Genomic DNA, 15881 nt, shown 5'->3' with positions numbered 1-15881 from the left:
GGGAAATGGCAGGGATTTTTGAGTGTGTGTTTGAGTGTGTGTATGTGTGTGTGTTTGAGTGTGTGTGTGTGTGTGTGTGTGTGTGTGTGTGTGTCCTTGCCAAGCTTGTGTAATTCTTCATGAACTAATAGGCAGGTGTTGGGATGGGCTCCTCTCACTGGAACACTTCAAATCAAAAGTTAATAGAAATGGAATTTAATGTGCCATTGTTCCTCAGAACAGCCAGGAGCAATGTTCTCTTTTTTTCCCCCCTCACCATCTTCCCCACCTTTACAGATGAACTTAAGAGGAGGGTTTTCTTTGCATGCATTTCCATGCCACTTGAGCGCAGTACAGTAACATTCAGCAGAAAGGCTGTCGAGATTCTCGCTGTGGAAGGACGTTCACACGCTTGCCAATAATGCTTCATTTCTTTTTACAGTCAGCGAGCTGGAACTGACTGTGATGAGGCTTTATAGCACACACGACAAACTTTGGGATGCACTAGCAGTTCTGTTAAGGCTTTTAGACACTAAGCAGATCATGCTCCAGTGCAGCGGTCCGCTGTTTTATCTTTCCCCTTCCATTCTGACTTGATATACATGCACACATGCTGCTAGTGTGGCAGTATGAGCAAACTAATGTTTAGACCAAAATGTTTGCACTCTGTCCTGCATTGACTTGCCTGCGCTCAATTTTTTTTATAACATATGCCTAGCAACGTATTGACTTATGCCGTTACTGTAGTTTATCCAGGCCCTTAGGGCTATACAATTAATGGTATAAATCAGTCACTGCTTGTCTAACCTTTGTGACATTCTAGTGGGAAAGTCCATGACATTAAGCATTGCGGTCCATCATATATATATATATATATATATATATATAAATATCCATCACATATATATATATATATATATAAATATATGTATATCCATCATATATATATGTGTGTATATATATATATATGTGTATGTATATATATATATATGTGTATATATATATATATATATATATATATAATCTTCTGACTGCAGACTAACTCCATTAATAACTGACTAATTTAAGCTTTTCTTGTTGTTCATCACATAATGAGTGCTATAGCTATGCATTCAGATGTTCCTTACATGCGTTCAAAGCTTCTTTGAATGTCCTCATTCTAAGGCATATTACTCGATTACATGTAAAATGATGTTATTCTTCAGAGAGTTTAAGAAGCTAAAACCACAAGTTATTTTTGTCGTCATACTTGTCACTGTGTTGACGGCCAGTCACAGATCTGTGACAGTTCCTACAGTGTTGATCAGGGTTGTTTTGCAACGGCACTTCCTGTTTGTCTTCTCACTCTGTGTCACTGAGTGTGGTTAGAATTTACAGGTGATGCAGTGTGTGTGAGTAAGCTGTGAGCCTCTCAGTGGTAATGTCAGCCGCTGGTGTTTAGGGTGAGTCAGTCTTAGTGTGTGATGCAAGGCTGATTTCTGTGGTCAGTGATATGGCGTTCTCCCTTAGGCAGCGTCAGGGTGTCTTCGTCACATATGCAGGAGGTGTTGGGCAGTGCTATCTAAATGACCATTTAGTAACTGAATGGTTATAGTAAACCCCAGAAATAGAGGCCACTGTTTGAAATGTGTTTTTATATGCATGAATTCAGAAGAATTCTTCAAAATCCTTCTGCAGACCCCCTAGTGGCCATTCTGTTTTCAGATTAGCTAGGTCATTGTTGTCTTACTATGTGTGAAATGTTGTGACCCTTTGTTGATGTGCTAGCAAGCAATGAGGGGTTAAATCGGTGGAATGAGAACCCCCTGCTGTGAAAACAGTTCACACCTCTCCACAAAGATGGCCGTGTTGAGAAAAAAACGTAGAACACAACTGCAGTTTTTTTGTATCACATCATGTACAACTGGCACAATAAAATGTTGACTTGCTTGTTCGCTTAGGAAAAAATCCTGTTCACTTCCAGGTTTATAAATCATACACATTTCCATCAAATATATTCCATCAACATCAGTGAAGGAATAAAAAGCATGGTTCGACTGAGGGACCTCCACAACAAGTAGTAATGGAGTTTTGTGTTGACTGTGAAAAAGGGTTCATTTTTGCAACTTTCTTTGGTTGAGGACAGAGGGCGATGTTTTTGTCTCGGGTCAGAGTTCTTCACATTTCAGAGTAGTTCTGTTGATGTGTGTATGTGGCCGTAATCACAGGGCTGCTGAAAGCCTCTCAGCTTCAGGGCAGGGACAGAAACGCTGCAGCCAGTAGCCAGCTGCTGCTCCCTGTTTAAGGCTTTTATATGGCTCTCTGTCAGCTAAACAGTCTCCATACTGCAGGTGTTTCTCCCCCACTCCCCCTGTGGCCATCATAAACACATCCTCTCCACTTTTGATCTAGTGTCGTTGAAGGTTTTATTGGGCTAGCAGAAAGGTTATAGCAAATGACATACAGCAGACTTTTAAAAGACATTAAGCGTAGATTTAAGGGTATTTTTGCAGTCTTTTCGCAATATGTTGGACATGCTAGTAAACAACACATCTCTCTTTTCTTCTCTTCTCTGCTCTTCTCTGCTCTTCTCTTCTCTTCTCTTCTTTGCAGTACTCCACAGAGCTTAAAAAGTTATATTGCCAAATCGCAAAGACGTGTCCCATCCAGATTAAAGTCCTGACCAGTCCACCCCAGGGAGCAGTCATCCGCGCCATGCCTGTCTACAAGAAAGCAGAGCATGTGACTGAGGTGGTCAAACGATGCCCCAACCACGAACTCAGCCGAGAATTCAACGACGGTACGTGAATCCTTTATACGCGTGACATGATGGAAAAGTGATAAAAATGTGTACGTTTTAGGTCTGAATGTCTAACTGTTTGTGCATCTCTTGAACAGGCCAAATCGCCCCACCCAGTCACCTGATTAGAGTAGAGGGCAACAGCCATGCCCAGTATGTGGAAGACTCCATTACTGGGCGTCAGAGTGTGCTGGTGCCATATGAGCCCCCTCAGGTGACCCTTGCATGCACACACACACACTCTTACACACATTCTGCCCTCCCTGCCTACCCCATTAAACCTGATTTTTAGAAGGAATGGGCATTTAACCATGTTTGCTTTTCGTATACATAGCCAATTTTTTAAACTAATAGTATTGGAATATCCCAAAGGCAAAATCATTTCTGTCTTTTGAAATATTTTTTCATATACGTCCTGTGATCTCTTTTTTTGTTTTAGTCTCTACACTCTTATTTACTTTAATCTCTACATTATTATCTAATTAAGTAACAAATCAAAAAACAAAGAAGCGTTTGGATGTCTGTATATTTGAATAACCGCTCCCACCCATTGTTTTCAGGCCTGCTTTTCTCACACATCTCCACATGCTCTTTTACCTTTCATTATTACTATTTCTAGCTCATATTTGTGCATATCTGTGTTTGTGACGTAGCTTCTTTATTCCAACAGGTGGGCACAGAGTTTACCACAATCCTGTACAATTTCATGTGCAATTCCAGCTGCGTGGGAGGAATGAACAGGCGCCCTATCCTCATTATTGTCACCTTGGAAACCAGAGAGTAAGACTGACAGTGCTCATTTTGAGAATACTTTGTTTATGTTTGGGCTGGACTACCAGACATTTTCCATCATGGTAGTAGATGCACTATAGATTCAGCAATAGATAGCCATAGAAAACTATAAAGTATCACATTTTCATAATTTTACAAGTCATCTGCACCATTGGGACACTTTCATCTTTAGGAATTTTTTCTGCAATTTTCTACTCTATCAATTCTCTTTCCCACCATGGGGGATTATTGCCTGTCAAGGATAAGCATCGGGTTACTTGTCAATCATTGCAGATATCTAATTACATCACCTTATTACCCAGCCCTATTTTATGTACTGAGTGAAGTTGTTTTCAGCCACAGTAACCTAGAGAACAGTGGTAAAGACAGTCTTGTCCGTGTCTTTGGTCTCCAGTGGTCAGGTGCTTGGCCGGCGGTGCTTTGAGGCTCGAATCTGTGCATGCCCGGGACGCGACCGCAAGGCAGACGAGGACAGCATCCGCAAGCAGCACGTCAGCGATGGCACAAAAAGCTCTGAGGGTACGAAACGCCGTAAGTAGCGCTGGGGGCTGGTGATGGGGCTTCTCCACACACAAACTTGCAACGTGTCTTGCAATCTTTATGGGTTTTTCCAGGGACACCTTTGGTTAAATGACATGTTTTGTTAATTTTCTAAGTGAAAATAAGTTAACACATCCACTACAGGGAATAAACTTAAATATGGCGTTTTAGTGCACAATTTTTATTTATTTGCTGATTTTTAACTTATTGGAAGAAAAGAAAACATAATGTTATATAACTTTTGCTCAGGCCATGTTTTATTTTTTCGCTATGTTATATTCAGCAAGTAAACAGTAATTGAGCATGAAAATGAGCAGAAGTCTCCTTGTAGAGGATGTTCTTATTTTTAATATCTTGAACTTATGTTCAAGATGATTTTATCAAAAAATGTAATTAAAAAAATGGTATACAACTGTTTTCACCTTGGTCAATCTAAGAGTGCGTTTACATGCACTTAATAATTCGGTAACTACAGAAAATCAAATTTTGTCCGTAACCCGATCACGTGTTTACATGCACTTGGGTAATCAGATAACGGGAAGACTCAAGATTTACATGCGTCAGGCAATAATTGGATTTCTGTTTGCCACTAGCAAATAAACTCACAAAATAAGACGTGACGTAAACATAACGTAAAGCTCATTTTTTAACCGTAGAGTCACTTTACTTGCAAATATGAACATACATCATCTAGAAGAGGAAGACCTTTAAATTTGTCATTTTGTCAAGCATGTAGTTTGTTTCAGCATCGCTCCGCAAGTGTTTTGCTGCCATCATACGAGTGCTGTGTTATTTCCGGTACCGCGGTCTGTTTTCGCACATGCGCAGACTGAGAAAGAGTATCCAATTACTGAGCTAAAATCCAGCTTTTATCTGATTTCTTAATCAGATTTCTAGACCTTACTCCAATCTAGGAAATTGGAGTGTTTATATGACCATCTGAATAATCAGATAACTGCAGAAATCTGAAATCTGAAATTATGATCAGATTATTAAGTGCACGTTAACACACTTAATGTAAGTTGCATTTTTTTTTAAATGTATTTATTTCACACAAAAACAACTTCCACTGAGATACTAGGTATTTGAAAAAAGGGGGAAAAGTTTGTACCAGCAAAATGATGTACACATGCACACACGAGCATGCACACTGCATGGCGCTTGTCCTGGACACTAGAACATGTGTTGCTTATTTAGTGCTGGGTGATATTTACATGTGTTGCTTATTTAGTGCTGGATGATATTTATATCAGCATGCCTGTATTAGTGTCACACTATATTGATTTTTAGTTTTAGGGGTATTGATAGACACTTAATTGCAATGTATGTCCTTTTCTGGGTGCTTCACATAGTTGTAAATTAATTTATTAATTTATTATAAAAATTAATGTATTAATTTATTATAAAATTAATTTCAAAACTAAAAATATCGTAAGTTTCTTGTGGTTTCTGTCTGGTTCTGGTTCCAATACTGTGTAAGTTTCCCTTTGGTGTCATTTAAGAGAAGCAAAAGTCCAATCAAAACAAGCTTTGTCAGACTTCGTAAGACGTTTTATTGGCAGCATTCAGGGAGCATGGAGTCATTAACTTTACTAATGCAAAATCAGATATCATCTGATACCATGATATATTAGGAAAATATTGAGATACTGAATTTTATCAATATCGCTCAGCACTATTCTTATTTCACACTGCATGCGCGTTATCGCTATTCCATTCAACTTCATCTTACCCTCAGCACGTCCTCTCGCCACAGCACGACCTGTGCTTTAGCTGTCTCTTTTGCTACATGTGGCGTCATCAGCTGTCTCACTTCATATCTCTCTCTCTCTGTCTCTCTATTTCTCTCTCTGTTGTTTGCTCCCACAGCTTATCGCCAGGCCTCTCACGGAATCCAGATATCCTCCATCAAGAAGAGAAGATCCACCGATGAGGAAGTGTTTTGTTTGCCTGTGAGTAGCTACACCTTGTCAGCAGTTTTTGGTACACGTGAGGAATTTTCTACTCAAAAAGTACTGAGTACTGTAGAAAGTAATGCACTGAATTTACTTGTATACATGTATATAATTTCCACATTAACAGTATTTTTCATCAGCACAGTTTTGTCTTTCCATTTCTTTACTCTTGGCAATGGGTGACTTAATGTGGAAATGATGTACACATTACAGTCATACAGTCAGTGCTGTTTTCAGTGTAGGTGATGAAAGGAGAAAAAAATGAGGAAGAAAATATTTTTATCCTGTTAGTTTATCAGTTCTTGCAGTAAATGTGTGCCACTTGTCTCCCAGCACACTGTCTCACCTTTGCCCTCTTTGTCTTTACCCAACAGATTAAAGGCCGTGAAATCTATGAGATTTTGGTGAAAATCAAAGAGTCTCTGGAGCTAATGCAGTTCCTCCCTCAGCACACCATAGAGTCGTACAGACAGCAGCAGCAGAGCCTCCTGCAGAAACAGTGAGTACCTCACATTCAGGGAGATGACTCTATGAGGCTATGCTCGCTAAAGGAGGGGCTGTTTCAATAAGAATTTATCAATAAGAATTTTTGAGGGATTTATTTGCTTGCACTCATCAAAGACAGACCCTCCATTTGCGAGCTTAGCGACTGCTACTGCAGGCAGCGTACCCATGCAGGCCACACACACAGTACCAACAAGGTTCACCCTGACGCTTCTTTGTAGTGTTTTGTCAGTTGTTTAACCTAAACTGATTGTTTACCAGCACGGCTTTCTTTGTTTCTTTTACCCCCACTTTTTAATGGATTTAATCCTTTTCTTTGCGGACTTGGCCATGACATTGGGATGGATATGTGTTTGAACAGGCATGCACAGCAGACCCACCCCACTTATGCTCCTTTTGTGCCTTAAAGTTCAGAACTGAAGTGTTGCATGGCAGCTTGAGTGGAATATTCCATTACACTGACAGTGTGATTACTGCATGAGCGAACATTTAAATTTGGATTGTGGCTGGCATGAGATGGATTTGTGATGGTTTTGTTCTTTAAATGAACCAAATGTAAAGTTAAGCTTGCTGAGTTACTTACTGAATACTAAATTAGGCCTAAAGCGGTCTTCTGCTTCCTAACAAAGGGTGTACCTTGCAAAGGTGGTGCTGTTTTAATTCATGCTTTAATGTGGGTTAGTCTTTGACAGCCCATCTGACTGGTTATATGATGCTTGAGCATTTAAGAACGACAGAACTGTGTCAGGTTTACCCAGATACTCAGGCTCGTTGTTTTAGGGCAACGGCCGGTTTGTCTTTACTCAGATACAAAGGCTCTGTACCTGCAGCTAGAGCGCAGCATAAAGCAATAAACAAAGCGAAGGAGAGAGCTGGAAATTATACCTCTGAATAATGCGCTTCGACGCCCTGCGATAATTACTGCTTTTGTGTGCTCTCCTCATTAAGAAACTGACAGGTGAGGTAGTGTCTGTGCACTCCTCGTTCGGCCTTTTTCCCGCTCTCTGTCATTTTGTTCCAGCCCTCAGTGAGGTGAGAAACTGTGCTAGGGAGGGTCGTGGTTTGCCTCCATTTTGACACAGCAGAAAAACTAAAGTATACGACTTTAGCTCTCTGGTGTGGATACAATGAGTAGCTGAAGGATGGCCATTAACATTAAAGCTGTCCAGTCATAGGAGAAGTACAGGGCACGAATTGTTTAAAAGGCTGCAATGTGCTCATTGGTCAGCTGTTGGACTTTTACAAAGCAAAATTGGGACACTAGTATTTGAGCAGCTCTGTTTACTTTTGATTCATTCTGACAGACTGAGTTCAGTATCTTTCATTTCTCTTTCTGCATGCGTTCACTCTTTCCTCTGTGTATCTCCATGCTCATCTGTTCTGTTTATTTGTCTAACTTCTGCTTTTTCCGTTCCAAATAAAATAATAATAAAAACATCTTCCTGTGTTTGTGACTCAGTGGTTCAGTCCTCTTTATTTGGTTCATTTGCTTTACTGGTCTTCTCCTTCCTTTCCATGCTTTTGCCTTTAGGGTGTAGTTTCACAAGGCTGTGTAGTACTGCCACACAGTGTGCATCTTTGTCACTGCAAGAATGTCTGAAACCATCCGTGACAGTTGAGCATGTATTGCATACATTTACATGGTGCAGGTATTCATATAATATTCTGCTTCATGTTTTCTGATAGTTAGAACATTATAAGCTGAGTCATATATAGCTCATTGATATTTAACCCTTTACTGGTACAATGAGAAAAGTATAGTGTACATTTAGTTTAATTATTTCTCCAAGCTCATTGAAAGTCTGGTAAATGTTCAGCTTTGCTTCAACACCACATTTGTGTTTGACAAAATTTATGATTTGAAGTTCTTTGTAGGTATGTTTTGCCAAAGGAAAAACATCCATTATTTTTTTGCCATGTTTGCCAAACAGAGAAAAGTCAGTGCAGACTTAAACCTGTCAACATAGAATGTAGCTAATTTAAGCCGCGACTGGTACTGCTAAATTTGAAGCCCAAACTTGACCCGAACCCGCTTGTGCACACAGATTGACTATTTCAGACACGCTTTTACACTGTAACAAATGGTTCGTCAGTTCACCTTTAAAAAATTACTTCATGTGGTAACAATCAATTGAACTAGTTTTGTTCTACTCAAAAAATTACTTTGAATGAAACAAATTTCCATTCAAAGTATTTATTTAGTTTGAATAAAACTAGTTAATTTACTTGTTATCGCATGAAGTAATTTTTTTAGGTTGAACTGACGAACCATTTGTTATAGTGTAATGTATATAATTTTCTAATTGTTTGTATTTTATATATATATTTTTTTTATTTCAAACTGTATTTGTCCTATTTGAATACCCAGTTAAGTAAGTGTCTTTGGACATCCATATAGTTCACAATTCCACCCCACCCCCCAAAAAACCTCCTGTAACCTCCTTCCCCCAAGATTCTCCCGGCAAGCTTTATTTCAGATCTGTGGAAAACACTTGTAATGCTGGGACGAACTGTTTATTTACACATTCGTAATATACTAACAGTTTTTTATCAGTCTCAGAGAGAGAAAATGCATAAGAAATGTACACAGGCACAATCCTTCAAATAACAATAAATGTACTACATGAAATCCTTTCATTAGAAAACAAATCCGAGCCTAATGTTTGTAAAAAATCGTCCCAAACCTGCTATTTATCTGGGTCAGGTAGCAGGCCTCTATAAGAATTGAACTGATTAATTGAATTGAATAATTTAATTGCATTGAAAGTTAAATTGAATGATTACCAAGTCCACTCTTTTCTAACTACTTGGAAGTCCTTTGGCTGGAGAGCACAGCCTGATTGAATGCAGCTTTTTGGCCTTAGTGCACAGAGTGGATGAACATTCTAACATAGAGCTGCATTTCTAGTCACAAGTGAAATAAATAAATGAATGGATGTAAATGTGGTGCTGGTCAGGCAGTATTAGAGACTGATGGAGAGTTAGATCTTTTGTTGTTAGTAGCCTTTTTTAAAGCAAGTAGCTTCTTGTTCTCTACTGTTCTTCTGTTTTCCTGAATTCTGCCTTGTTTTGCTCTATGCCTTTTCCTCAGAATCTGCCCTTCATTTCCTATTATCCCTCTACCTTCTCTCTCTGTCACTCTCTTTCTCTTCCTGTTTCTCTTCTCTATTCTTCCTCTGTCTCTCTTTTCTTTCTCTCTCTTTCTCCTATCTCTGCAGTCTCCTCAGGGCCCGTCTGCGTTCTGAGCTGTTGGAGCCTTTAGGTGAGCAGAAGAGACGCTTCAGCGCTTCCTAAAAGCAGGAGTCACATTCCTCCTCCTTCACAGCTTTCCTCACTCCTCTTCTTCATTTCTTCACCCTCCCTTCACCAGGCTTTCTGGTGGCTACTGCTACACTTTAGATAGCAGAAAATAAGCATTTCAAAGATTTTGGTTGCCACAGCTGTTTTTCACCTGATCGATCACTCACAGAAGTTTTGAGACTGTTGAAAAAATGCATGATTTTTCCCTCCCAAGTATATTGACTAGATTAAGAATGTTTAAAATAATCACTTTGCTTGCTAATTTGTGTAATGATGTTCATCCTACACTCCTACTTGGGTGTATGTTCAATTGATTGACAAATTTAAGGCCTCGTATTCTCGTGCAGTGTGTCGTTTAGTTTGTTTTCATGATCATGATCGTGACTTTTTCAGTATTTTCAGTGTTTTTTCATTGTTCTTTGAAAGGGCCCTTATTACTGAGTTGGCTGTTGTTTCAGCACTTGTATTGACAAATCTGCTGGTATTGCACAGAAACACATTGCACATAAACAGTAACAGCCTCTCAGCTGACCACCTCATCTCTCTCTCTCTCTCTCTGGCTTTCTCTCTCTCTCTCTCTCTCTCTCTTTTTCATCCTGATTGTTTGAACCAGGAACCAAGCACATGTTCTTTTTCTATGGGACTCATAGCATTCTTTAAGCTCTTGAAAAATGTTTCAGATAGTTTTTTTTTTCATCTTTTATTATTGGAGCTGGACTCATTTAATTGTCTATGGGTTTGTTGGGGGGAAAGACTTTATTGATAATATAACTAATAATGCTGGTCATGTTTTATAAAGTGCACTGCAGGGCAGTTTGGATTTGTGTTTTGATTGACTTGGTTGTTTGTACATTTTCTTAAGAGAAAGTATTTTTGTCTCAGAATCAAGAGAGAATGAGAAATGAATGCTGTAGTTAGCAAGATATTTGCTTGTTGTGTGTGAAACAAATGGTGGATGTATAACTGATGCCTCTTGCACTTTTGTCTGTTATTCAATAAATGTTTTTTCTGCTTTTGACTTTCCATTCTTCCTTTTCCTTTCTTTCCTGACCCTCATTATGGTCATTTTCCCTCTGTTTGTTTATAAAAAAATAAAGAGGCAGAACACTGTAAGACAAATAAACACAGGATACATATAAGCATTTATTTGCTCAACAAGACATTTTTCACACAAAGAACAAATTATCTTACACAAAACATTGAAATATCAAATGCATAATTTTGGTTTGTCAGATTTGCAGACTAGCCTGGCTGTTTTGCACCCCACACCAGTAGTGAAACCAATGTTAACTAACATTTAATTGTTGTTAACTAATATTAATGCACCATACGGGTGAACAGACTGTACCTGTGCAGAGTTCCATAAGAACTTGAGCACTAATGAAGCTAAAAGTCTCCTTTCTTTTGTTATTCTGTGTCTGTACTTTCTTCTATTTAAGTGAGAACCAGGCTATTCCATATGCATTTCAGCTTAATCTGCTCATTTGCTTTCCTCACATTTTTTAAATGATGGTACTTATTATGGAAAACACAGTAAGACATTATTTCTGTGTAAACTGTGTTTATTCCACTGTGACCACGGCCCCTGCTGTCCGGGTGAACAGTGACTAATGGCAGGGCTTCTTCTGTTGTTTAAGATGGGATATGTCAGACGATCAGAATTACAGGCCGTGTCCTCCTCTCTGCTCCAGGAGCCCCCTGCCCCCCCAGCCTGCCTTCGGCTCCAGCTCCCCCCCCCACGGCAAGGTCAACAAGCTGCCTTCGGTCAGTCAGCTCATCAACCCCCAGCAGCGCAACACCCTCACCCCGTCCAGCATGGCCGGAGGCCTCACTGACAGTAAGGCTCTTCTTTAAGATGGCACAGCTCAGTAAATGGGGTCCCAAATGGACAGAAAATACACTGAATTTACTATATTTTACTGAATTAATGCACTGATAGACACATTGAATATAGTTTTTAAATAATTTACTGAAGAGTGTAGACAAGTATCAAATTTCACATTTTATCTGGAGATGGGACAACCAAGGTATAAAAACATTTGTTGCATTGTTATTACACATTTATTACATATTTTAGTTGAAATGCAGTTGTATTTGCAACAGATTATTGGTTTTCATGGTAAATGCCCAGAAGCCACAGCATTGCTCTGCCTGCCAGTTGCTTAATTGAGCTGAAAACTGGTTCTAGGGATATTAAACGTGGTTTAGTTTTAAATTAAATTGATATTATGTGTTTAATCTTCTGTAACCCCTATTGTAAAATAGCTTTCAGTAATTGTCCGTATTCATTTTTCTTCAGTGGGTCCCCCACCCCAATTCCCCATTGGGGCTGAGCTTGTCTGAGCATGACAGGCTCTGAGTACCACTCTGTCTCAGTGTCTCTCTGACAGTCAGTTTCCTTTTGCATGTGAACTGGATCTTTGTGAGACAAAGCTCTTCCTAATCCCCAGGGCTCAGTATTTGTCATATCATGTGAAACTGACCTCACCTGTCCACTATTTCCTAATCCACTCCTACATCGCCATTGGCTATAAGTGTAGTTCAGACCAGGCATATAATTTATCATTGGCGTGACAGTTTAAAGGAGCAATTAAAAACTATTTTTAAAAATGCTCAGTGTTGTTAATTATAGAGACGTAATTCATTTATTAATATGTTGTACACTGTCTGAATGTGGCTGATAATAACAGTGATAATGGTGCTTGTCCTCAAAAGTTGCTTTAAATCTGTCTCTGCTTCAGTTCCTCCTCCTGCTGTGACCCCTATGATGAGCGGCCACATCCCCATGAACACAGACATGAGTTCACTGAGTCCCACCCATGCCCTGCAGCCTCAGTTATCCATGGTGCCCTCCTCTCACTGCACACCCCCTCCACCCTACCCAATGGACAGCAGCATTTCCAGGTACACATCCACTAAACTCCTCTAAAGCATGCTTACAGTACCTCAGCATGCTTACAGTACCTCAGTCCTGTGTACTGATGCACTGATACACTGGAACACTGTCAGCACTCATACCAACCTTATTAACACTATTGGTTGTTAGTCAGATGTGACTGATCCAATATGGATACTGTTCTTTAGATACAATCCCTTTAAAATGGAAGCATGTCATTCCGAAATGTAAACACATCAAATTCTCACCTTGTTTTTTTTATTAATGGAGCTAAAAGCTGTACATACAACGAATAATGATGAATGATCACATTACAGGCAAACTTGTTAGTTTTAGATGAAACAAGTTCTTCTTTGCAGATGTGAAACACACCATGAGTTTCTCTACAAAGCATATATATATATATATATATATATATATATATAAGATTGGACATGAAACATTTGTCTGTTTGTGCCTCATAAATCCTTTACCAAAACGTCCTAAAATAGGAATATCATGTTTGGAATAAACTCTTCCCTTGTACCAGCACATTATGAGGTATACAGATTTAGAATTGAAGAAGAAAGAAATATCAGGTCGGTACACCACATCGTTTCCTGAGTATTAGAATCTCATAATTAGAATTGAGAGAGATAAAGTTGGATCAGTGCATCCCTAGTCCTTCTCAGTCCTGCTTCTGTGGACTCTCTGTCCTGCAGTTTCAACTATTCCCTTGTTCCCTGCCTGAACACATCTGATCCAGCTCAACACCTTATCATCAAGCCTTCCGTGAGCTGGATCAGGTGCATTGAAGCAGGGAACAGTTGAAACTGTGCAAGGCAGAGTGTCCCAATTAAGAAACACTGGCCTAAATTGCTTATGGTTTGTATTACTGAAATCATTTTTAGGCCTAATTTCATTTATATATCAATCTGTTTCAGCTTCCTGTTACGGCTGGGATGCTCCTCCTGTCTGGACTACTTCACTGCCCAAGGCCTCACCAACATCTACCAGATTGAGAACTACAGTCTAGAGGTGAGGCTTTACCAGCTTCTTTTGTAAATGTGTACAACTTAGGATCTACACGTCTCTTGTACTTTCGCTAACTGGCTACTTTATGTGATACAACTAACTTATAGGCTCACTATTTAGGTGGACGGTTACAGACTGTAGCACAACTACAGTTGTAGTTGGTCAGACTGATATTTGGGTGGTGGACCATTCTCAGCACTGCACTGACACTGACATGATAGTGGCATAGACAGTTGGAGCTGCTGGGCTTTGTATGTGTCAGAGTCACTGCTAGGCTGAGAGCAGTCCACCACCCAAAAACATTCAGCCAAGAGCAGCTCTGTGGTCAGAAACTGACAACTGATGAAGGGCTAGAGGATGGCTAATAAAAAAAAAAAGAAGCCTTACAGTCTCTAACAGTACACCAGCAGGGTGGAGATACAAGGTCTGTGTTTCTAATAGAGCTAGAACTAACTCTCACTTTGTCCCTGTCATGGCAGCACCATCATTCAAAGTTCCGTCTGTGCAAGAAAACAATAGAAGCCGTATCGCCCCCTGTGCTTCCTGTAGTGTACTGCAGTCTGTCTGAAAGAAAGACATGCATAATCTCAGTGTTCTGTTTTATTAGTAAACAGCGTCTTTTCTTTGACATTTTCACAATTGACGCTGTTGTCGACTAACTGTATCAGCCCTAGTTTCTAATAAAGTGGCCAGTGAGTGCTTGTGAAGGTGTTAATGTGCATGAATTGGGGTGGATGTGTGTGTGCTGTGCAGTGACCGTTTGGTGCATTTCCAGGACCTGTCCAGGCTGAAGATTCCCACTGAGTTCCAGCATGTGATCTGGAAAGGTATCATGGACCACCGGCAGACCATGGAGTTCTCCCCACCTCCACACATCCTGCGCACATCCAGCGGCGCCTCCACGGTCAGCGTGGGTTCCACGGAGGCGCGAGGGGAGCGCGTGATCGACGCTGTGCGCTTCACCCTCCGCCAGACCATCTCCTTCCCCCCAAGAGACGACTGGACCGACTTCTCCTTCGACCTGGCGCCGGACTCGCGCCGCAACAAACAGCAACGCATCAAAGAGGAGGGCGAGTAAACGCCACACGCTCGCAGGCATTATACATCCATACATGCTCATGTGCTGTCCGTCACATACACACACTGCACAGAGAATTGTACAGCTTAATCAAGTGCTCAGTTTCACTTAAAAGTATGCCGATAAATGCACTTAATGTCTTTTGTTTTGTTTTTATTGGGTGTATTTTGGTCTGGTTGTCATTTCAAGCCCCTAGTTTGATGCAAACTACTGTAGCTTAGGGTAAGCGGTGCTTTGCCGTTTTTGATTTATTACTGAATATTTCTTGAGACACAGCACTTAAGAAATGCTGACATTGGTCCTGTTTTTAGCTGTTGCCATTCTTTCTGTACTGAGAGAAACTGATCTTTTGGGGGGCTTCTTTTTGTGTTTGTTTTTACCTGGACCAGGTCTATTTTTGGATTGTAAAGAACTTTTACTCCAAATAGGATTCATAGTATTATACTGTTTGTTAATCTGTTCGCTGTAACAACTTGTTTCAGTCTGGCAACACTTTGATTTGAATGGTTGCATTTGTCAGGTTTGATTGTAAGCATTTTTGGTTACAGCCAATGTTTCTAAGTGTTCTTTATCCATTTATGGTTATGGTTTAAGACTGATGTCATGTAGCCTCCAAGTAATACTGAACTACTGTATCTTTCATTTTCAAGCAAAAATAATGTAATACTGCCGTGCAACTCTTTTGATGCATACGAACAAATTTAACATGTCGATTCTTCAGTATTTCAGAGTTAATTGCTCATTCAGTTTTGGTTTTGTACAGACATTTTGGTTTTTTTTTGTGTTATGTTGTAAATATGCATTGTACTTATTTTGATACAGTATAAACCAAAAAATAAAATATCATTACGACACTGCATGGATGGGTTTTGATTTGATCAAATGTTCTAAAAGCTTGCATTAACATGTTTCATATCCTGATCACATCTGGATATACTTTGGATTCTGGTCCAATTACAATGGGTTTCATTCACCAACCATTCCTCAGAAGAAACGTGTTCATAAACCCATTTACACGGTTTGACATTCACCAGTGTTTTATTT

At 39.8% G+C, this 15881-nt stretch overlaps 1 protein-coding gene across 13 annotated transcripts in view; it reads left to right on the top strand.

Moving 5' to 3' along the window:
• Positions 1–15677, top strand: part of tp63 (tumor protein p63) — a 66420-nt gene extending 50743 nt beyond the window's left edge. For 2 of the 13 annotated variants that reach the window (XM_036570346.1, XM_036570345.1), the window contains exons 5-14: positions 2572–2758; positions 2857–2972; positions 3429–3538; positions 3945–4081; positions 5960–6042; positions 6420–6544; positions 11487–11686; positions 12591–12753; positions 13669–13762; positions 14535–15677. In XM_036570346.1, coding sequence (XP_036426239.1) covers positions 2572–2758; positions 2857–2972; positions 3429–3538; positions 3945–4081; positions 5960–6042; positions 6420–6544; positions 11487–11686; positions 12591–12753; positions 13669–13762; positions 14535–14837 — 1518 coding nt within the window. In that variant the 3' untranslated portion in view covers positions 14838–15677. Of the gene's footprint in view, positions 1–2571; positions 2759–2856; positions 2973–3428; positions 3539–3944; positions 4082–5959; positions 6043–6419; positions 6545–9767; positions 11264–11486; positions 11687–12590; positions 12754–13668; positions 13763–14512 lie in introns of those variants that run through there. The other 11 variants (XM_036570348.1, XM_036570347.1, XM_036570350.1 and 8 more) reach the window with 10 other exon arrangements.
• The last annotated feature ends 204 nt before the right edge of the window (positions 15678–15881 follow it).

This window comes from Colossoma macropomum, unplaced genomic scaffold (assembly GCF_904425465.1).
Source record: "Colossoma macropomum unplaced genomic scaffold, Colossoma_macropomum, whole genome shotgun sequence".
Taxonomy (NCBI): Eukaryota; Metazoa; Chordata; class Actinopteri; order Characiformes; family Serrasalmidae; genus Colossoma; species Colossoma macropomum.
Note: the sequence above shows the minus strand (reverse complement) of the source record. Positions and strands in the feature narration are given on the sequence as shown.